A 22,967-nucleotide genomic window follows, 5' to 3' on the forward strand; every position below is an offset into this window, starting at 1 on the left:
TTCCCCGGCAGTAACGCCCCATCTCTGTCACCAGTACCTGGGGAGGTGGTACGAGATCCAGAAGCTGCCCGCCTCCTTCCAGCGGGGGAAGTGTGTCGAAGTGAGCTACGCCTTGAGGCGAGACGGAACCATCCGGGTGCTGAACTCCAGGCTCCAGTGAGCACTGATCCACTCTGATTTTTTTCGTTTCAGATCATCGTAGTGTCTGAAATATCTAAAGCTGACGTGTGTGAAGACATGGCTGTAGTCTGATTGGTTCTTAACCATTCAACCACAAATCCTGAACACCTATTATCAACACAAGTCCCTTCCATGCATCTTATTCGACTTACTGTGTAGTGGTTTTTATTATGACATGTTCTAAGGGAACGCTTTTTTTCTGTTCCAGCAAAGACAAAGTGAGGGTGGCAGAGGGGACTGGTGTGATTCCTGACATGAGGGAACCGGCCAAACTTGGAATCAGCTACTCGTACTGTAAGTGTTTGTTTTCATAGAGCGTTTGATTTCTGGCTCCTCTTAATTTGTCATCATTTGTCGTTCGTTTTCATTTAAAATGAGTCAATTTGGAGCACCAGTGAAGCTATTTCTAACAGCTATTATCACAACGACAGAGCAGACGTTTTACTTTGGTTCAAGGCCCAACTTGAATCGTGTTTCACTCAGTTTGTTTCTGATGTGACAGAAAATGCTTGTTTTCTGACTTGCCTCGTGTCGTCCCGTGTCTTGTTTGCTTTCGGGACATTGCATCCGTTCAACAAAACGCCTTTTTATGTCGTTTTCTCCGTCTGTGGGTTCCGCTCCCAGTCACTCCCTACAGCTCATACTGGGTCCTGACCACCGACTACACCAGCCTGGCCGTCGTGTACTCCTGCACGGACATCCTCCACCTGTTCCACGTCGACTACGCCTGGATTCTGTCGCGGTCGCGCTTCCTGCCTCCCCTGGCGGTGCTCTACGCCCAAGAGCTGCTGCTCAAGGAAGGGATCGACATTTACAGGATGAAGGCGACTGATCAGAACTGCAAGGACGTCTAAGGACCAGAGAGACTGTCAATCCCGCTGAGGGGACATTTCAGTACGTCCTCGTCACGCTAGAGCTGCCTTAAAACGTCTGTTTTGAAATATTCAGAAGTAATGAAAACGTCAAATGTTTTACATTGATATAATCATTTCAACCATGTAAAAAAGATACAGCTGAAAGTATTTTGTTTCTTAATATGAGGCTTATAGAAAAGGTTAATAGGTGAAATAACAGGTTGAGTAAGAGTTTAATTAGCTATCAAAAGTTTGGACATGATGTTTAAACAATTTAATTTAGAGTGAGACATTTAATGAAGAAAAACAGTTCAATCAGGAGTGTAAAATGTCAACAGAGTGTGTAAAATCCTGCATATTTTGCTGTATTTTATTAAGATTGATGGAAAACACTTTAAAAAAAAAGGAGCATTGACTTTTTTATTTAGTTTAGTGAGTTTAACCATGAAGAAAAAAGTAAATAAAGGCTCAGAATCCCCTGAAGGAAGTCTTTGCTCAATATCTGTTAAACTGATTTTTATTTTATTTATTTATTTATTTTTTTTGCGTTTTCTTAGGTTAGCTGACTGTGGCGGCCATCTTGAACCCAAACCTTGACGCTGTCATCAAGACAAATAATGTTTAATAAGCTTAAAGTAAAAAAAAAAAAAGTGATAGATATTTCCACACAATGCAAGAATTTATTAAAGATGATTTATTTCCAGTGTTTGTTGGGATGGGGCTGGCATTGAACTGGTTCTGCTGTAAACAGGTGAGATTTTTTACTCTTCAGTAAAAACATTTGCTTCATGCACTTCCAAACGTTCAAACAGTTGGTGCTTTTTTTTGTTTTTGTTCCCCACCCAGTTTTAAGCGCCCGTGTTTTTTTTAATTTATTTTATTTTTAAATTTATTTCCAGAATCACAAAAGAAGTAAAGAAATATAAAACAAGATGTTGCTATGGGTTTGAGTAAAAATAGGACACGAATCAGGAATGATACTGAGGTTTGTTTGTTCTTGTTTTTTAAACAATCCTCTTCTTGACAATTTCTATTAAAAACAGTTTTTCTTAAAGAAAATAAAAAAGGCACTTCTCTTCTTAAGATAAAAAAAATTTGCACATGTAAAAACATAGCTTTTGGACTATAACTTGACAAAGTTTGGAAATAAAACCTACTGTACCAGGCATTACATACTATAGTATCAGCATTTCATTGTTTTTCAGTCTTTATTTGATAAAACTATAATAAACTTCCAGTCCTTTCAGCTAATATCTGGCTGTTGTGAATGTGCTGTGAAAAAAACAAAACAAAACAAACAAACAAACAAAAAACTTCCCACAGCACCCAGCCCAGAAAGCAGCCTTTAGTATTTCTACGTACTTCAAGTACAAACAGAAAATAAAAAACAACCTCGGACATATATATATATATATTTTTAAAAAGACAGTTTTTGTCACAAGCATCTAATATTAGTCCAGAAAGAGTAATACATTCTTCATACCACTTTGAATGAGGAAGAACGAAACCGTGACTCCTCCTGCTTTTCTTCAAGCTGAGCCTTTACAACAGTGCTGTCAAACAATCCTTATTTCTATCAGATACATATTTATATAACAGTCATTCGGTCCTGCAGGAGAAAGTCCACGTTTTGTTTCCATGTCTGTTCCAGTATGGCAGACAATTACACATAAACATCTCTTAGTAACAATCATGAAAGTTTATACACAGTATTTACAGGAGACACCTATCGTATACTTCATAGAAAAAATATTGTGCTAAAATCCACACACAAACACATTCACTCTGGTTCGTTTGTTTTTCCCCTCGCAGTCACGTCGCTCTCGTCGTTTTACAGATACTGGTAGAACCGTGAGCGGACGACCTGTCCTCCGGAGAGTTTGTGTGGGGGGGTGTCTGTCCCAAGCGAGGCTTTGTTTTTGTCTTGTGGCCCGCTGCCGTTCACGTGCTCCTCCGACTGAGCGTCGGCAGGTGACGGAGGCAGAGGGTTTTCAGGGGCAGCGTCCTGAACTTCGGGGTGATCGTCCTCCGGCATGGCTTTAGGTGCGACCTCTGCGTTTATTTCGGGGACTCTGCGCCGCTCCTTGGGGATCCAGTCTCGGACGGAGAAGTCCTGGGAGGAGCACCTGGGCTTGAGGCGGTCCAGCGGGGACAGGTCGGCGGTCTGGTCCACCCCGCCCTGCTCCCTCCAGTCGTTGATAACCGCCAGCTCTGCGAAGTCCCTCTGCCCGCCCATGGTGTGCCTCCGCCGGATGTTCTTCTTCTTAACGTGCCCGTCGGGAGCTCGACTCTTCTGGGTGAACATGTCGTCAGCGGATGATCGTAACCTGAACTTCAGTCGCTCTGTGATCTTCAGGTGCCAGGCCGGCTCAGGGCGCTCCGACTCGCTGCGTGAAGACGAGCTGATGCTGCTTGACGACCGCCCTTTTTTCATCACCTCCAGCACTCGAGACAGCCTACTGGAGGACTCAGCCTTCCCTTCGCTGCGGTCCCCGCTCCCCACAGCCCCCTCTGCTGACGAGTCACTGTCTGTTTTATGTCTCAGGGACCATCTCCTGGAGAGGGTGTCACATTCAATCATCCTCGGCGTTGGAAAAAGGCGCCGCGCTTCCTGCTTTGGCATGGCGCTTCCCTCGGCGGCGCCCCCGCCTCCTCTCACCTCTGCTTTCTCCTGACTCTGCTCTGGGCGGGGCGTGGACTGGCTGTTGCCTCCTCCCGGAGCGAACACTGGGAATTCGCTTTCGCTGTCCGTTTCCATGTGTCGCCCTTCGCTGATGAGCTCGCTGCGTTCGTCGTCCGCCTCCTCCCCGCCCTGCAGCTCGGGGCTGAGCGCGCTCGACTCTGCGCCCGTCAGGAACGTGATCGAGGAGGTGGTGGAGTAGTCGGAGGTGATGGAGCTCACCTCGGCTCCGGCGGCTGTCCCCGCGGCCGCTCCCAGTCCGAAGCTCACGGCCAGGTCAAGGGGCGCTCCTCCAGTCCACTTTTTGGGTCTTGACCGTGGGACGGATGCTCCAGAGCTCATGGTCCCGAGGTCCGAGGTGTTCTCATCTGGCTGGGACGGGGGATCCGACAGGGAAGACTTCCCACGAAACACAGTTTGGTCGCTGATGTGGGAACAGACATTTGGGGATGGGGAGGGCAAAGGTGAGGAGCGTTTGAGTGAAGTCTTCTCCTTGAGGAATAAAGAGTTTCTGTGCTCCCTCTTGGCTTTAGATGTGAGCTCCACAATTCTTCCGTTCTCCTTCCTCTCCTCTTGCGGCTTCACGTTGGGTTTTGCGTTGGGGCTGGGGCCGGCCTCGTCCTGCTCCTCAGTCTGAGGCGAGTGCTGGTCCGGCTTCAGGCTGGGGATTTCCACTTTGGAGAACACAGCATCTAGATCATCATCTGAGCTGCTAGGCTGCGGCTTCTCCTTTTTCTTTCTTTTCCGGCTGGCTGCAGCAAAGATGGAGGAGACTAGGAGCTCTCGTTCCTTCCCAGAGCCCCAGGAACCCTTCAAAGAAAAGATCGACGGGAGAGAAAGAGAAAAATGAGCATTAATGATATGAGGAAAGACTTAAAAAAGAGACAAACAACCCCCTGCAGTCCTAACATAAAACTTAAAGCTTTACTCCACCTGCTCCTTTGAAGCAACACAGATCAGAGACAAAAAGAGGTACATTAGCAGCTTCATAACCAAAGTGCACACTGTCAGAGTTTCCATGCCAGCCTTAGAGCAGAAGCAGAAGAAGCAGAAGCTGCAGAGGCACAAGCACTGCCATGAAGCTGAAAAAGGAGCAGCCAGGTAACAGCAGAGCAGTAAAGAGAAACAACTGCTTTTATTTTTCTACCGCTACATTTTCAGGGGCTTTTCTTAAGTGTCCCGTTTCTCTAAAAAAGGTCAATAACAACTGAATAAGGTTGTTTCCGTGCCAAGTCTGCTTTTATGCCCGCGCCGTGTGATGACACGCTGATAAGGAGCGGACCCAGTGAGGGTTAGCGGCGTGTTTGCCTCCAGAAGCTGCTTCTATAATATGGAAGTGCTTTGAGTACAAGATGTTCAACAAGGAATGAGATCTTATAAAGTGTGCAAGAAAGTGTTTAAGCTGAAGGCAGCAAGAAAGCAAACTTGTTTCACCATAAAAGCAAAACAGAACAAGGCAAAGAACATAGGAGATACAAGTAGCTGTGCATGCCGTCTAAAAGTAAACCACCAATCATTGTAGTACTAATACACGTTGAATGAGTGGTTTATGAAAATTACTTATGCTTTTACATATTGTTTGGCTAAGGTTTTAAAGCCTATACAGACACTGTTTATATTTTGATGGAAGGTCTGCTTGCTTTGCTGCTTATAATTCAATGTTTGATCAGGCGACGGTGCATTTCTGCAGACTCCTGAAGAGCTACAAGTTTATATTACTTTGGTAATAATGAAATAATTTTTGTCAGGCAGTTGTTACACTTTACTGGAGATTTCCCGTGAAAACCACGACCTAAAATACTTTAATGCTTGAATCTGTCGCAGTGTAAGGCTGTTGCTGTGGGACCTTTGTAGCAAAAAAATTCACTATCATCCGTGAGTGGCTCCTAGAAATTAAAAATGGAAAATACTATTTCTTTGCACTAATGTTGCTATATGCAAGCTGCTATCACAGACCATTTTCTTTCTTGATTTATTGTTTTAAATACTGTTAATGCAAATTTCCTTTGGTGGAATAACCCTTTGGCAGGCCTTTCTTAGTAACATAAAGGTTATGTGAAGCATTTTAACAGTGATATTTGTCAGGATGGGGCCCATACGGCTCAATCCCATCATAATTATCCCTTATAACTAACTAAGCAAAGAGTTTTCTTGTCATTTGTTTAGTTTTTGAGATTTGAAACAGATATTTCTGCCCCTACCTCCTGTTTTTAGGGAATTAAACACTCAATATCCTTCAGATTAGAGGCTGAAACACCTCATTGCTTTAAATGTTTGCTGTAGATAGTATTTTTGATGGTTCATCCTACACTATCTGTGAGCTGGACACACTTACTCACCTTTGATTTGGCTGAGTCACTAGTTGGTGAATCTGTGGAGAGAGAAAAAAAAAGACAAAATGAAGACACATTAGATGACTTTTTTAAATGAAAATGACAACATGAGGAAATGGGGGGGCAGAAAAAAAAGGTGTGATGAGGACAGGAAGCACGACGAGATGAGATGTGAGGACGAGACCGATGAGAAACCAGCGGATACATGAGCAGACAACAGGCCATGCTGCACACGAACACAGATGAGCTCCATGTTACACTCAGCTCCATGTCTACCTGCGACGCGATCGTTCTTTCCCCAACTCTGGCACACACCTGAACACCGAGCCACACACAGATAGGAGGAGAGGCAACAGAGGAGGTGGTACTTATGTTAGGAACGGATGTACCTGAGTGTCTACTGATACTGTGACCTCACATTAAGAGGCTTAACCTTCATGAAAAGATAAAAAAATTAATATACGACCCAGTATCCAAGGTTTGTTCTGTTATTGTGTAATTGAAACCTTATATTTAACTAAGAGACAAGTCAAATGTTGAAACTGGTAAATATATGGAGCTTTAAAAATACGTGCAAACTTTAAAAGTGAGGTCAGCAACCTTTTTCCATAAGAGTTTGAACATAAATATGTGGCATTATGTGTTTTAACGTCACTTTATTTTGGGAACTGAGACAACAACTCGCTGATGTTTTGTAAGAGGAAAATGTGGAGAATCTGCAACTTTATTGTATTTTCAGTTTAGCACCCTGAGTCTTTCCTAAACCTAAGTTTAATGTAGTATATGCAGAATGTGGTGAAATAAGTAAAATCTTCCCTAGATGGCAGCATGTTTAACACACGCATGTTTTGGCTTTAGTACTGTGCTAAATTCAGCTAGTTCACCCAGGCTTTAGCTTTACATTTAATTTGGTATATTACACAACTTTTCTAGTTCTGAGTTGCCACTCCCCAGCATTTTACAAACAATGTTGTTCAAATTTATCACATATATGAAAAAGCCCCACTAAAAATAGATATGTCTTTGTTTTCAATAGATTTTGAGGCTTAGAATTGTGAAAATCACTGAATTGTGCTTATATTTACAATTACTCAAAGCACAAACTTAATTTTGGAACAACTTGTCAATAAGATATGATACAATACGGCACTATACAATGCAAATATATTATACAGTAAGGTACAATATGATAAGAAATGATAATACGATAAGAATAGGTTTGATGCGATAGAGCACAACAAGATATGATAGGATATGATAAAGTACAATATGACAGAATACAATAAGATAAAATATAAGATAAAGTACTAACCAATAAGATATATAAGGTACAATATGATGCATCCGGATAAGCTTTGATTTGTATTAAAACTGGATATAATTAGGAAAACTGTATCTCCAAAGTTTTAACTTCTCATGAATGACAAACAAGCTTTTTCACCTTTTCTTCAAATAATTCAATCAGCTTTTTAAATAACTAATTATCATTCAAATTATGCTTCACACTGGGTGGAAATTTAATCACTGACATTGCATTTTCAGACTTCTTCATCTGTTCTTTTTTTACCCATAAAGAGGTAAAGCTACCTGAAAACAACCAGCTTTGTGTACTTTAAATAAAGCATAATCTTTGTTACCTTTTCTAGTGACAGTAGCTTCTAATAAACCAGCATCTGGCTCAAGACCGAAGATTTATTTGTAATTTTACTGACGCACAACATGAGGTGACATGAGCTGCCATGACAACGGGACATGATGACGACAGAAACGAGATGAACCAAAACGAAAGAAACGTGACAGGGGGGTCACAGAGGGGCTAGCTGTGTGAAGAGAGAACGCTACATGAGAGAAGAAGCGTGCCAGCAAGGAAACCTATAATCAGTCCTCACCTGCTCACTTATTGTTTCAGAATGATTTCATCTCCAGCTAAAATTTGTGTGACAGCCGAGCCCCCCTACGCACCCCTTTACAGTACAGATGACGGCACAATATGCAGGAGCACACTGACTGGTGACGTAAGAACCATACCATGCCATCTCTCCTGTCGGCAAGCTTGTAAAGACAGTGAGGAGAGACAGCGGAGAGCTTTTCAGACAGTAGCACCGGCCTGAGTTAGGTATACTCTGACAGAAAACTCACAGCACGGGACAGTGCCGTGTAGCTGCTTCGCTTCCCCCCGCTTTTTTTTTGTTTATTTGTTTTTTTTCCACCAAAACCGAACTGTTTTTCTCTTTGGCTTTAAAAGACCTGCGGGTTCCTGCAGACTAGGCAGCTACACTGTGGGCAACAATCCTCCTTCTTCCTACAGTTCCAGCTGTCCATCACAGACAGTATAGAGTCCATCAGTGACATCATGGCGTGACAGACTCCTCCCACTTGGCCTGTGTCAAGATCAGTATGTGTGAATGCTGGGAAAGCCGTTAGGACACCCGACAGAGCCTCACTAGAGACAGAGGAATCAGAAGTTCGCCTTTTACTGTAAAAACATCTAAATCCGACGTGGGAAAGAACATGCCGTGTTAGTGCAACAGTAGGCAGGATAAAGAGGGGAGGGGGGGTTAGGTGGGGGAGCACAGCCCAGAGGGGGGAGGGTTAACAACAACAAAAACAAGGTCAGGGGGATTCGGTTCAATTTACCAACAAATATCACAGAAGGGCTTTTAAGGCAAATGAAGAAACGAGACAGTTTGTTGCATCTTTTTTTTTTAAGGATGCAGCAAAATTATCTGCTAAAAGCCACACAAGCATTTCAAGTTTTTTTTTATTATTATTTGAAGGCAACAGCTAAAGAAGCAGAAGGGGAAGCTTGGCCTCGGGGGGGGAGGTAAGGGAAAGAAGCTGCATTTTCGTCAACGTTTGGGTAAAACACAAACGCTCCATCTCTGACCGCAGCAGTGAAAGGACGGAAGAAGGTTCACCCACCACAGAGCCGGCCCGTCAGAGGCAGCGTGTTACCTGATACGTCACCCTGCGACGTGCCCGTCCGCCCGATGTTGGTGAGCAGGTGGTCGATGTTCGGGACGGGCTGGGACTCGATGGCGCGCTCCTCCTTGGACATTGTCTGAAGGAGGTGGGAGAAAACTAAATCAGGTTTTGAATAAAAACAGGAGGGTTTCTCAGTGATTTGCTTAAATGATTCCTAGACAGCCCAGGGAGCCCCAGGAAGATTTTTGTTGATAAAGTTGGGTTTTAAAACGTTTGTATGCCAGGAAATAGGCCATCACAACAAATTTCTCCAAATTAGAATAACCTGTGTTTCTTTTTTCAAGTTATATTCGGACTTAAACCCTGAGTAGAATAAGAAAAAGTAACAACCAAAGATATATTTACCATTCCTACATAAAGAAAGCAGAAACAAAATAAAACTATCCAGTCAAAGCAGCAGTGTTAGACTAAATGTTCATTGTTGCTATTTTTTTTAAAGTTTATTATTTTGTTATTGCTCTCAATGTGCTGCAAGGCTACATTCACAATAACAGTTTTAATTTATAGCTATGGAAACAACATTTAGAAATGTTGAGCAATATAGCAAAAGTATTTTTTACAGATCTGTAATTCTGTATTCGTTAATTAATCTCACAGCAAATAGACAAATAATTAAAAAACATTTAAAAATAGCAAAAATGCAAATAAACTCAGACTAAATAAATGCTTTTGTGTTTAAAATAATCCTAAAGTACTGGGTACATTTGGTTGAGAAGAACAACTAGTATTTATTTAAGTGATAAATAATGTGCACAGCCAAGAATACAGATTTTCAAGCTGTGCATTCATTTGCCACACAAAACGTGGTCCATCCATCCATCCATCCATCCATCCATCCATCCATCCATCCATCCATCCATCCATCCATCCATCCATCCATCCATCCATCCATCCATCCATATTCTTTACCCGCTTCTCCGTTTCGGGTCGCAGGGAGCTGGTGCCTAGCAAAATGTGGTCACTTAACTTAATTTAGCTAGACAGAAACTGAACCTATTAGCTATTTTCTCACAAGTTTGAGTCTTCAACTAGTCTCTGTCAGCCACAACCCAGTGAGATATTATCTTTAGATAACTGAGTAGCCATAAACTGTTTCTCGTAAATGAAATGCAGAACCAAATGAAACTGGAGGTAAACTGGAGACGGTACTCACCACTGGCTCTCCATTTCCATCATCAGTGAAAAACCAGTCATACTAAAATGAAAATAAAAAGCACATCAAATCAAGTTTCTGTTAACCTGTGTGAAAGGATGATCAGGGAATGATCTGATGCTTACATTCTGAATGAGTGTCTCCACGATCTTGTACTGGTCCGGCATGTGTGTCACCATGTGGGTCATGTTGTCATCGGTAGTGCGCACCAGAGTGGGGCCGAACACGATGGCCAGGTTCCTCGGTTCCATCTGGTAAAAAAAAATAAAAATGTTCATTGAGCAGCTGACCCTAAAGCTAAACTAAAACCTTAAAGAAGACTGATAAGATACCTTATTTTTCTCTGAGTTATCAGCCACAGTTTTCAGATGAGCTGAGAGGAACTTAAGGGTCTCATAGTGATGATCTGGTAACTCATGAAGCTGCAAAAAAAATAAATAAAACAACATGTTTACTTACTGTAGGCTGTATTTTGTTAAATTTACAAATGGCTTTAATGCATGCTGAACTGAGGGCTTTTGAAAAAAGTTAAAAAAAAGAGGAGAACTTGTCCTCACCAGCCTTTTGAGCACTTTGAGTCTCTCCACTGGGTCCTCGATTCTGTTGGCGTCTATAAAATCGGTGTACCTATCTGCAGGGAGAATCACAGTTATTCAACATTTCTGTCTAATTGCAGTTCCCAATCTGGACAAAGATCTCCTAGCGTCATCCTCTGTCCCACCAACCCACTGCATATCCTCCTTCGCTATCATAACCGCACCCCCCTCCTGTTGTTGAAAGTGCAGAATCAACTCACCGTTCGTGAACAACGGCTCAGGAAGTTTACGAAAGAAGGACTTCAGTAAACTGCTGATCACATTGAGGTCTCTCCATTTCTGCAACAGAAGGATAATTATTTTTAAAAAATGCATTAGTCACTTCTGCATTCATGCAAGCTTGCCTTCTTTATTTTAAGGATTGTTAAATTATCGTAGCAAATTTACAGCATGCATTAACAGAGCATTTGCAACTCTGAATGTATTTCTGTCTTGCATGTATTTTGAGACTCCAAGGAGAGTTTAAATAAAGCAACAGAGATCAATAAAGAACACACATCATCCTGGATATCGATGTCACTCATGCCCTTGTTATTGAGCTCCTCCTGCATGTTGGAGATGGCAGCGTTGTTTCCAGGGACTCTGTAGATGCCCGTGTACTCCAGGCCCCTCTCCTCCACCAGCTTACAGCAAACCTCCACGATCAGAGGCACAAACTGGGGGACAGAGAGGAAGATGTTTCAAGGCCTAAGGCTACAACTCCGCAGAATGCTGAAGGTACAAATACACAGATCTGAGCAAAAGCCTTGAGCTTCATTTCTTTATGTTTTGCTTCCGAGAAGCCAGACGTTCTTATACTGTTTTAAACTGGTCTTAATCAGCAGTTCTTGAAGCTTTCTGAAAGGGTTTTCTTTTGACATTGGCTGCTTTATTACTCATTTTCAGAAGATTTCTTGTGGACTGATTTGTGGGGTAAGCTAGAGGAAAAAGCTGCAGGAATGAGTACAAGGACAGAAAATGAGCAGGGACCTTGTTGTTGTGCGCAGGAGGACAGTCATCCAGTCTCACTCCAAACGTCACTCCAGGAGACGGCTTCTTCTCAAACGGTTTCCTCATCAGCCCCGGGATGCCTTTCCTCCACGTCCCTTTGTCCTTGGGGGGGCTGGTGTCATCTGCACACACAATATGCTGCGATAATCAGACTGCTTTCCTATGATTTACAGGAGACACTGCAGAAGCTTTATTTAACACATCTTATTCTACGATATAAAGCAAAGAAAAAACCTAAACTACTACCTTTGTGCATGTTCTTCTTCTCCTGCTCGGGTTTGGGTGAGTGTGGACTTGTAGCTTTGGTCTCTCCTTTACCCCCCAGCAGCGTCTGTCTGATGCTCAGCGACTGGCGCGACGCTCTGGGTGACGGCTCTGTTTTGCTCCCGGTTGGGCTGAACGAGGCACGGAAGGGAAAAAAGGTCAAACTGGGAGCTCGGACACCTCTACGGCTGCCGGATGTGACAGGGACAGAGCTCCTACCTCATCAAGGTGTTGTACTCCTTGATCCTCCTGCTGATGAGGTCATGACTGGTAAAGGCTGCGTTCTAAAACAGGAAAGAAGGAAAAGAGCAGGATTGAGTGAATGTCAGACACAACTGATGACGTTTAAAGCGTCAGACAGAGGTGTGTATCACACCTTACAGGTCATATCTTTATATTCCCAGGTGCTATCAGGTAATACAGTTTAAACTGCATGACTGAGATCTATTAACTTACAAATGAAGTTTTGCAAAATGTTTCCTGGTACTCTAGTAGAGCTTGTCCTTTGATATAAGAACTGAGAAATGTGTCTTAGTGGTGAAATATGTTTATATTGTTTAAGACTGCTTTAATGATTTGTGGATGTATTTTACATTATTTGTTTGTTTATTTTGGGAGAAGGCACAAACTGGTACAGCTGTGAGTCCAAAACAAATTTCCCCAAGGACACAGTGAAGTATATTATATCATATTGTGTTGTATTGTCAGTTTGACATTCAGGAAGACAATACAAAGACAGCCCGTGTAAAACCAACCACGTCTAACTTTCATTTAATCCTGAATCAATCATTTTACCCTCAAATGCTTTGCAAATACTGTTGCTATAATTAATTATAATTAATTGATTATTTCTTTGATTAAAATTTGAAGTTTTTTTGGCTCTCATAGCCACTTCACAGCTCTGGACACATTTTCTTGTGGGGGGGCAATAAAATATATTTGATTTGATTATCGCTCAGCTCTCCCGAACGTCACACTGAGCTATGTAGTACTCAGCTGCTTTTAAGAAGCATCTTGGTTTGTGTTTCTTAATATAAACTGATTTTAAACTTTAAAGTTGAAGACTAAATCACTTTTGAAACCAATCGATTATTCTAAAGAAATATACATTTTCAAAACAGTTTAATTGTTTAAAGCCGAGTATTTGCTGAACCTGTGAGAGGTTTAGGCTCGCTGTGTCGTGCCTGTTCATTTTCGTACCTCCTCATCCAGGTTACTGTTCTCCTGTATGACTCTGATCCAGGCCAGCATGTCTCCTCGGTCCTCAGCCTGGAACAGGTACTCGCAGTCCGACGTGGTCAGCCGCAGCACGTTCTTACGCTTGGTGTCGCTGTAGGAGATGTCGATCAGACAGGCTTTGATGCTGATCTGCAGCGGCTCCTCCACTGTTTGACAGCTGGCGTGGGCTTGGCCCTCCTTTTTGTCTTTATACAGGCAGAGGTAGTGGCCTCTCAACACGGCAAACATCTGCTTCCACTGCCGCATGCCTCCTCCAACACGCTGCAGAAAGAATCCCGAAGAAGAGGTGAGTTTAACAAAAGGATGTTTAAATCAGCTGCTTTACACCTCATACATTAAAATAAGAAGGCGATATTAAACACGGGCTGATCTTTTTATTGTTCAACTTAGTAAGTCACGTGTTTTATGAGCCTGTGTGGAAGTTAAACAAAGTTTTTGCAGAGCCAGTGCACACCTTGCTCTTATCTGTGTGAAGCTGCTTGAAGTGCAAGAAGCCCTCCTTGGTGGCGTCACAGAAGACGTCCGATGAGGAGTCTCTTCTGGACTCTGAATCATCCAACGACCTGTCCACAGCCTAAAACAAACACAGTTTAAAGGAACGTAAGAACAAAGGTTTTGATGACCATATCTGGTACGAAGCAGGAGAATTTTGTGAGTTTAAAATCAGTGATATAAACTCCTACATTATGTCTGGAAAACTATTTACCAGGAAAGCTTGGTGATGGTTACACAGCTGTCTCCCGTTTGCCATAATATATTCAAATTTCATGGCGGGACTTTAAACAGGCTGATAAAGTTCGAAGCAGGAGACAGGTGTGAACAGCTGAGCTTGTGCTGGATAACTTACCTTCCTCAAACCTTTCAGGCCGGGTAACAAGGACCTCCTAAATAAAAGGGGAAAAAAAGTAATGTTACGAGAGCTGAATGCATCACGAGGAGTGCTGCTTTGTAAATGATTTTTTTTAGGGGTTTTGAGCCAGCTTATTTTCCATCACCACACGTGATACATCCAGCTTTAACATATTCAAAATTTAAACATCTAGCAACCTCAGGGTATTGTTGACACTGACAGACGTTCGGTTGAGAAAATGATAATATACTAACTAAACAATGTCAAGAAAAAGTGTAGAGGCTATATTTGTTTTTCATATAAAAATTGTGGACAAAAACTAAAGAAATGCACTTTATTAATAGTTTCTTTACATCTCTCTCTTTTTTTTTAATTAGATTTTTTTACTTTCTAATGTACAAAGACTGTTCAGTGTGCAGCTTACCCTCTGCCTTCCTCCTGGTAAATATCGATACCTTCATCATACGACTTGGACCGCTCCGTTTTGGTACCAGATTCTGATCCAAGAATTTTGAAACAGACTTTTATTTAAAACTAGGTCACACAAACTACATAAAACTGTTCATAAACTACTGTGTTGAACTTGACGGTTGAGTTTGAGAGGAATAATTACAAAAAAAAAAAGCATACCTTGGTCATGTGACAGCTGGCGTAGAAAGTGATGGGATGCAGACGTCGGGCTGGGTGGGATGGTGGTGATGAGGGGTGCTGCAGATATCACAACAGAGGCAGGAATGTGAGTGCTGTCCTGCTCGATGCTGGGACTGGACGGTTCGTCTGAGGGGAGAGATGTTAAAAAAAAGCACAGATCTTTAGTTTTATTCCCTGAAGAGTAAGTGTGCAGTCAGAGCTCAGCAGGAATCAGTTTCACGGGGCTCGTAGCGCGAGCCACGAGTGGTAATTAAAGAGACAGAAGGACGTCTTGTGTATCGAAACAGCAGCATGCCTGAAGCGTGCAGCTTCTCTAGCTGTTTAACAGTCATTAACCACATATTTAGGACCAACTAAAAGCAAGAAACACATTTGTTTGAAAGAAAGAAACCATTTTTAGACAAGAGCCAAAATTTCTCTCAAAGGATTAGCATGATTCATCTCTTTATAACCCATACAGGCGCCTTTAAAAGTTTGTTATTCATTAAGAGTTTTAAATACAATCTGATGTAAAACACCATGAGTTTGACATAAGGTAGATAAAATGCAATTGGAAGCCTTATTTAAAAAACAGGGCTCTATTAAGCTATGAAACAATAAAAACAAACTAAAGGATATGGAAGTTATTGTAAACTCTTTTTCCTCCACATTCCTTCGGTTATAAGAACCAGTCACATCATGCAGTTCTGTTTTATCTGCTTCTGCTCTATTTTACCACTTTTTAATATTAATACAAAACGTTAACATGGAGTCTGATGTCAGCCAGACAGTCAAGAGAAAAGAGAAGTAAATTCTTCAGCTGTCAGCCAACTCAGGCTTTATTATGTGTGGTGATCAGTCTGTGGACCATCTTCTGGGATCTGTAGTGAGTTGTCCAACAAATGTTCTCTAAACTGAAGAAAACTCAGCTGAAAGGTGATCATTTAGCTTTAACAATGTCCCAGTTTTTAGTTTGTTTGAGTTTGGACTTTTTTCTTCTTCCGTTCCTTTATTACAACCTTTTGATATCTGAGCTGATGATATTTATTCAAGTTTTTGCACATTGTGGCATATAAAGAATAAAGAATATCAGTTTAGTCAAATTTGTGGCTCCTCTACAAGAGGTGCCGTTTAACAAAAGAGTTTACTGGACTCTGGAAAAATACAAAAAACTGGTTGAACTTATGGCTGCTGTCTCAACTTGAATAAAAATTTCAGCAGACAGCAATAAAATGCAGCGATAAGGGGATAGATGGCAGAAATGAAATCATGCAGATAGAAATACGGTCAGCTTGCAGTGCTTCTCCTGATAAGCTGCCAGACAGCTTCCTTTTTACATATGCAGTCAGCAAACATTACATCATTCTGGATGAGTCTATGTAATAAAACTGATAGTAATTATCAGCAGGATGGCAAGCCCTAAAAACAAATGAGGATGCATTAAAAAAGGAATTATATCAACAGGATGTGGTGAAGCAGAGAGGCAGAGAAAGTGAACAGGTATGTTTAATCCCTCAGCATTATTTTAAAGAGCAAAAGAAAAATGATTTCATAGTTTTGTATATTTGACACTCTGGTATGGTTGGGATACCTATTCAGATCTTAACAGCATAAACTAATCTCACAAAATGTAACTCACTGTTAGCTGTAAAAAAAAAAAAAAAAGAAAAGATGAGCAAAGAAGTGGAAAAAGACACAACAATGTCATCAGTTTTCTTATCTAAATTTCCAGCAAGACATAAAAAGCAGATTTCGCAGATATAAAGAAATGAGTCACAAGACAGTACCAAAATAAAAAAAAGAACAAAGTCTTTATTGATTTCCTAGATGTTAAGAAACAAACTTCAGACAGAAGAAAGTGAAATGCATAGATTTGAATCTAATCTAGATGAAGAGGCATGCCTGTACGGATGGGGTGAAGAAATGCCGATGAAAGAGCTGATTACAGCCCTGTAATGTCTGGGAAAAATATATAAGAGCTGCTTTCAGCGAACGTTAATGAGTCACTGATGAAGACACAACTGAGGAGGCAGCGTTGAGTTTGAACTTGTCAGCCTCTAATGTCACCAAAAATGTGAAAAAAAAAACCCAACTAAACAAGTTTCTATTACTCAGCTTTTCCCTTAACATGTAATAACTGTGCTTGTTTGTGACTCATTAGCTGATTTACAACACATTCAGCTTCTGATGTAATGTAACAAGCAAAAAAACAGGAAGGAACGTGACATTTTGCGTGTAACACTAAGCAGCACCAGTTGCGATCTGTTCCCAGCACCGAATGTTTGGCTGGCAAAGAATGATCAGCAGTTGTTCCATTTATTGTTTGGATCTGTGCTATGTAATCTAACTGAAGCAGATTCCTGCAGGAACGCTTTTCTTTCTCTGCTATGTCACACTCCATTAGGACAGAGTTCTTGGGTTTCTATCTGTGCACCACAGAGGGAAATATGAGATGTCTAACATAATGTGTGGAGATGTGTACTGACTTGAAGGGCAGCTCGTGGTGGGTGTACCCAATGAAAATGTGTTCTGCGCTGCCCTGCTCAGAAGCCAAAGCATGGTTTGTATATGTCATGGTTACACTGCCAGTATGCTGGCACATAATCACACACATGATTACGTATCATCAGAATTCAAAACTGAAGCAGCTTTTTAATTTGGTACACTTTTAATCACATTGATTGAGTAGTTTAAAGACGTTTCCAACGGAATTTGCCTACCATGACTCAATTACATGGTTAAGATGCATTCATGCCAATTTCTTATGCTTTATGCTTCAAAAATATTTTTCCTGGACTTGAACAGGCTGAAAGTCCCGACCATGTGTGAGAAAATTCTTATATTATTGCAAATATTTTCACAGTGACACGGTGCAGATGTGTGCAGTCTTACCTATGAAGGGAATTGAATCCAGAGAGTCATCCAGGTTGTTGGAACCAGACTTCTGTCGAGTGTCTCCGAGCCTCCTGAGGCGCATCTCCCTGCAGCTCTCGTTAGGCGTCCAACACATGGCGCCATCTGCGGAGCCTGCCTTCACCAGGGGTGGTGACTTACGCGCCACCTTACCCTGGTTGTCGTTAACCGCTAATACGTAGGACGGAGGTCGGACGTGGGCTTGTCCAGAGGTTTTGTTCGTTCTTAGGACCACAACTGTTGCATCAGGTCCCTCAACTCCTTCTAAAAGACCACCATTAGTCCTCTCAAGAGCGCTGGTAGAACTAGAGTATTCTTTGACATTTGGCTTTTGGGTCATGGCTCCAGTAGAAGAGGATGAACATGAGGAAATGGTGACAACTCCACTTTGAAGTTGTCTTTGCATGGGCAGTTTTGAGGTGGCACCAGAGCAAGATGAGGATCTGGCTGCTAACCCGGACTCTAACTTGCTGTCCATTTTTAGACTGTCAGCCCTGCCCCTGAGCTGCAGGTTCAGAGGGGACGAGAAGCCATGGTGGTTCCCCATGACGATAGGTCTTTGGTCTTTAAAAGGGTCTGTGGTTTTAATGGAGGATAAGGCAGGAGAAAGGTCGGAGATGGAGTGTTTGACAGGCAGACGAGAGGGTCTCATTATGAGACCGTCTGTCCGTGAAGGAAGTGCAGAATCTGTCGTACCCTTTGTAAAATCAGGAGTAGCTCCAGGTGAGTTTGATAGTCCACCTTGTTGGACTTCCTCCTCCTGTCCAGTGAGACTCCTGTTCAGATGAGGTAAAGTTTTCTGGCTTGCTTCCTGACTTTTTGCTTGTTTTCCCTCTTTATCGCCGAGGTGCAGCCTGTCCTCCACCACTGCCCTGTCTCTAGACACAACCCCACCTTGATCTCCGAACTGCTGGCCCAGGTAGTCACAAGATCGTGCTCGAGGTTTAATGACTCTGACAGTATTGGCGAATGGCAGAGTATCCTGAGAAGCACTACGAGGCCAGTTCCTAGCAGGCCTCTCTGTTGCACCTCCTAGCCTCTCCTGGGACACACTGCGTAATGGAGTTGTCACTGTAGTACCCTGACTTCCTGTATCCACCCCACGTTCATTAGATGCACTTCTCTGTCTGACCTGAGAGCCCGCTTTTTGACTGTTACATGATAAAGGAGTACTTTGCTGGGTGTAGGCAGAGTTAGAATTGGCAGCTGCTCGGAAACTATCCAAACGCTCCTGGATGGTGCGGCAGCCATACGTATGTAGCCTCTTGGCATCAATGTAGTCTTTATAGGTGGTGTAGTTTCTCCAGTCAATGTTCTGGTGTGGAGACGTGGAGGGGGCAGTAGGAGATGGTGAGTAGTGGTTGGTAGAGGGTGAGATAGCTGTGGAGAATGTGTCCGCTGATGCAGCAGTAAGAGATGCTCGTACAGGTGGAGATAAGGTCTCAGAATAGACCGTACCAAGTCTGGAAGTCGATGAAGGGGAGTAATTTGGGGTTTCTGTAAGAAGGGAAGAGGGGTACTGTACCTGTGCACCCGCAGGGACTGAAGGAATAATGGGTCTGGGTCTATTGGAGCCACAATCTGCTGAAGAACTGTACCGGTTTTCTTCTGTCCTATGGCTGGGTCCAGCCCGAGCCACCCAAGTTCCCCTGTCCACTGAATCAGGGGGTATACCCAGAGTTGTAACATTCTCATTACTAACACACACCACTGCCTTAGTCTTTGATGTTTGCTGAGAAGGAGGAGACGGAGGAACAGGGATTTCCACCCGATAGCTGTTCTCTGCAGCAGCTCCTCGTCTTCCTGGTCCCTGCACCAGCCCTTTGGGGGTATCGCTGACTGTGGCAGGCTCCAACGACTGGGCCATGCCTGCAGCCTTGAGCTCTATCCGAGGGTAGCATATGGGAGGAGGCTCAGGGATGTTCTGGGCATTTCCGCTGTATGCCTCATTTCCTTTGAGGTATGCATCTTGAGAATATGCCTAAAAGAGATCAGAGAAAATGATGTCACTTTATGTTCTGAGATGTTTAAGGGTTAAACTGGATTACATAAACCCAAAGAGATAAAACCTAACCAGAGACAATATTAATCCTCTGTTAGAGATATGCAAAGAGCAGAGCGCTACTGATTAGATCCCGACAGAAAAAACAACTGTAGTGAATCTACGTCCAAAAAAAGCCAACAATACAAGGAGTTTTCAACTGCTAACCTGTCATTTTATATTTCAGATTATAGAGCTCAAGTCTGACAAATTTAATGCCAGACCCATTTTCCCCTGCCCTCACAGCTTCACCGTGCTTCTAAAAATATCTCATCTGCAGAACTGCAATGTGACGGCTGCCTGTGTTCTAAAACTGCAGAAAACCTGATAGTCATTACTTGACGGGAGTCTCTTTGTGTGAGTTGATGAGATTATCAGTGGGACAATCGCTGCTGCTGCCATCACTCAGTGGATAACTAGATTCAGCCAGTCAATAACAGTACATGAACAGCATACTAAAAGTTTAAATATTTCTGGAGCTCAAACACCGCTCTGTCAATAGGCTTTCCCTAAGCGATGGTATGTAAATGTTTAGAACGTTAACAACTCTGAAAGGCAGCAGATACATGGGAGAAGGGAGAACATGAGAGGGAAATAAGATGGAAAACAAAGTTGGAAAGTACTGATTAAACCCATGAAGACAGACAGGATTAATTTGGCAGCATTGTACCCACCTTTGGTACCGGAGAATGTGCCCTGAGGCAGGAGGAGAAAGTAAAAGGGGGTCTCCTCTGTCTCTTTTTGGTAGTTAAGACCACTTCTGTCAGCATGGCTCCACAACTGGACTGCCACCGATTAAAGTGACTTCTTTGATTTAAACTTAGAGAAAAACGAGGAACTAATGCTAGTTAAAAAGTCCGCTCAGTCTCCAGCGAAGTACCTCCGCCTATTGAAAAATCCCCAGGCTGCATACTTAAAACTGTTTCCTTATCCTTTCAGCACAGACACTCTTGAGAAAATGAAAGGGAGGGAGTTACTGTGCTGGACTTTAATCAACAGCGCTCTACCTGGGGTGTCAAGTTACAGCTGTGTTGACATAGCACTGCTGACTGCCATCCTCTGGATCTTAACTCCTCCAGTTAAATAGAAACCAATTTCCCGACTGTGGAAAGTACAGAGAGAAGTGCTTGTGGTCTCCTGGAAGATTATCTCAATGCCCAAAATGAAAAAAACAAAAAAAAACAAAAAACAAATATAAAGAAAAGGGAAATTCATTTGGGGATTGCTAGCTTCTCAAAGCAAAAGCTCTGGAGGCGGTGAGACATGTCATGGGACAGGTGAGTCAGTGGGAAAGTTATTAGTTAAGATGATTTCCTGTCTTACCAGAGCAGTGATATCCCTGGAAAACTGCAGTCCACAGGTTAGATAAAGGCAGACAGAGAAAAAGAACGGGTTAGAAAGAGGTTAACTGGTGAGCATAAAGAGATAAGAGATGCAAAGATGCAAGTAAGACAGAAACTTTAGATGTCAATAAATGCTAAAAATGAGGGAAAGGTTTTTCAGCTTGACTTGTGACTGGCCAGTCTGTGAACTTATCAACAAAGCATTCAAAAATCTGATTTCTTTTTCTGCACGTGAATGCACTAAAGTTAAAAACAGCTGCTTTTTCACAGTAAAGTGGTCAGTTTTGTGCTCGTGATATGACATATTCAACGTGGAAATGTTTACTGAGAAAGAAAGACTTAAAGGTAGCTATTTATAATATCTGCAAGGTGTTTAAAAATAAAATCAGAAAAGCAAAAAAAGATGTAAGAGGCTGCTCATAGAAATTAGGATATTTGTGAAATGCTCATTTTACTGCTCTGTAACATAAAAGGAAAAGTAGCGCTTTATGGTACCAGTTTGTGGTTTACATTTGCTTCTCTTGTCACATGGTGCACTTTTATGTTTTATGAGAGAAAAAAAGCACAGTTGTTAAAGACCTACATATAATCTGTCTTATAAAGGAGACACGTTGTACTTTTTCAGCTGGGTTTTATTTATACAATTACATCTGCCCAATAATCTGGAAGATATAATATGGAGAAAAGACACAACAAACAAAGAAAGCTCTGTAACTGCTGATTTTGAAAAAAATATAAATGCATTTTACTTTAACTATTTTATTGTGAACACTGTCAAATTGCCTATAAATTTAAAAATGAATACTGGCAGGTCAGAATGTTACAAAATTAGAACAGGATGAAAAGACTGGAACTAGTGCATCTTTACTAAAACTATATCCCGATGTAGTAAATCGTTGCAGAAAAGGAAACAGAATATGAGGAGTCAGAAAGATAAAAGTGATCAGTCAGTGTTGCCTGATAGGTGTCCCTGTCCTTGTTCTTCTCCATTACCCCATCCTTTTACTGCCAACAACACTGCTGTCAGAACATACATTCACATACAGCCGATGGCTCTTCATCGCTCCAAATTCTCTGCATTTCTTTGTTCCGTCGCTCTCACCTGCTCACTCTGATACCTCTGGCTCCTCGAGCACTTCGCTCACGTCGCAGCTCTCTCAACACCACCCTCTTTCCTCATCGCCGCCAGCATCTCTCCCATCGTTTACATGCTGCTTATCGTATGTTCCCTTTTTTGTTGAGCATAACTGCACGCCTGCTTGATCCGCACTGGCTTCTGTTCAGTAAACAACGTGCTGAGAGGAGTCAGCTGACTGCAGCTCCCTTTAGTAGTGAGTGAGCTGAGAGTGTCTCAAAGCCGCCAAACATATTCCATCACTTTAGATTGAATAACTAAGTGCTTGGTTTGAATCCATCAGCCTTGTGAGTGCTCAAACTCATCTCATATGCCAATAGCAACTGTCTATGGGTTTCGGTGTGCCGTGGCCGAGTTATGTGAGGAATTTAGCTCCTTGATTTCATCTGACTCAGTTCATGCCTCTCAAATACAAGCAGCAACTGGTTTGAATTGGCTTGGTGCTACTTTATTGTCTGTGTGGCTCTGGACCCAGAATGACTGGCATAAAGTCTAGACTAGCTCTCATACTCGCCGCCGTTTTCATTCCTGTAAACTGCACACTATGACAACACTGTTTTGAAATATCGCCCACAAAGTGAGCTTTTGATCCAAATCCGATGATGTGAGCTAATTATGATTCATGCAAACTCATATACAAGCTTACTGGTAAGGACACATTTTAAGAAAACAATTTTGTTTTCTTTGTCTTTACAAGGACAACTGACAAACTTTATATGAACCAACAGTTGTGTGTCTGTTGAGTGATAACTGTGTAGTGTTCATCCTAAAAGTGTCAAAA

General features: G+C 42.2%; 2 protein-coding genes across 9 annotated transcripts in view; one reads left to right on the forward strand and one right to left on the reverse strand.

Moving 5' to 3' along the window:
- Window positions 1–2,111, forward strand: part of apodb (apolipoprotein Db) — a 5,592-nt gene extending 3,481 nt beyond the window's left edge. For 3 of the 4 annotated variants that reach the window (XM_017406483.3, XM_037973314.1, XM_037973313.1), the window contains exons 3-5: window positions 35–156; window positions 389–474; window positions 805–1,439. In XM_017406483.3, coding sequence (XP_017261972.1) covers window positions 35–156; window positions 389–474; window positions 805–1,034 — 438 coding nt within the window. In that variant the 3' untranslated portion in view covers window positions 1,035–1,439. Of the gene's footprint in view, window positions 1–34; window positions 157–388; window positions 475–804; window positions 1,440–1,591 lie in introns of those variants that run through there. The other variant, XM_017406485.3, reaches the window with a different exon arrangement.
- LOC108230378 (rho GTPase-activating protein 21) overlaps window positions 1,896–22,967 on the reverse strand; it is a 78,400-nt gene continuing 57,328 nt past the window's right edge. For 3 of the 5 annotated variants that reach the window (XM_017406477.3, XM_017406476.3, XM_017406474.3), the window contains 19 exons: window positions 21,032–21,055; window positions 17,647–19,648; window positions 14,755–14,901; window positions 14,549–14,621; window positions 14,122–14,158; window positions 13,729–13,848; window positions 13,236–13,535; window positions 12,255–12,319; window positions 12,018–12,166; window positions 11,751–11,893; window positions 11,279–11,437; window positions 10,982–11,060; window positions 10,743–10,816; window positions 10,518–10,607; window positions 10,311–10,436; window positions 10,186–10,227; window positions 9,003–9,108; window positions 6,054–6,085; window positions 1,896–4,524 (listed from right to left, as the gene is read on the reverse strand). In XM_017406477.3, coding sequence (XP_017261966.1) covers window positions 2,866–4,524; window positions 6,054–6,085; window positions 9,003–9,108; window positions 10,186–10,227; window positions 10,311–10,436; window positions 10,518–10,607; window positions 10,743–10,816; window positions 10,982–11,060; window positions 11,279–11,437; window positions 11,751–11,893; window positions 12,018–12,166; window positions 12,255–12,319; window positions 13,236–13,535; window positions 13,729–13,848; window positions 14,122–14,158; window positions 14,549–14,621; window positions 14,755–14,901; window positions 17,647–19,648; window positions 21,032–21,055 — 5,427 coding nt within the window. In that variant the 3' untranslated portion in view covers window positions 1,896–2,865. Of the gene's footprint in view, window positions 4,525–6,053; window positions 6,086–9,002; window positions 9,109–10,185; window positions 10,228–10,310; window positions 10,437–10,517; window positions 10,608–10,742; window positions 10,817–10,981; window positions 11,061–11,278; window positions 11,438–11,750; window positions 11,894–12,017; window positions 12,167–12,254; window positions 12,320–13,235; window positions 13,536–13,728; window positions 13,849–14,121; window positions 14,159–14,548; window positions 14,622–14,754; window positions 14,902–17,646; window positions 19,649–20,382; window positions 20,967–21,031; window positions 21,056–22,967 lie in introns of those variants that run through there. The other 2 variants (XM_017406478.3, XM_017406475.3) reach the window with 2 other exon arrangements.

This window comes from Kryptolebias marmoratus, linkage group LG21, assembly GCF_001649575.2.
Source record: "Kryptolebias marmoratus isolate JLee-2015 linkage group LG21, ASM164957v2, whole genome shotgun sequence".
NCBI classification, from domain to species: domain Eukaryota; kingdom Metazoa; phylum Chordata; class Actinopteri; order Cyprinodontiformes; family Rivulidae; genus Kryptolebias; species Kryptolebias marmoratus.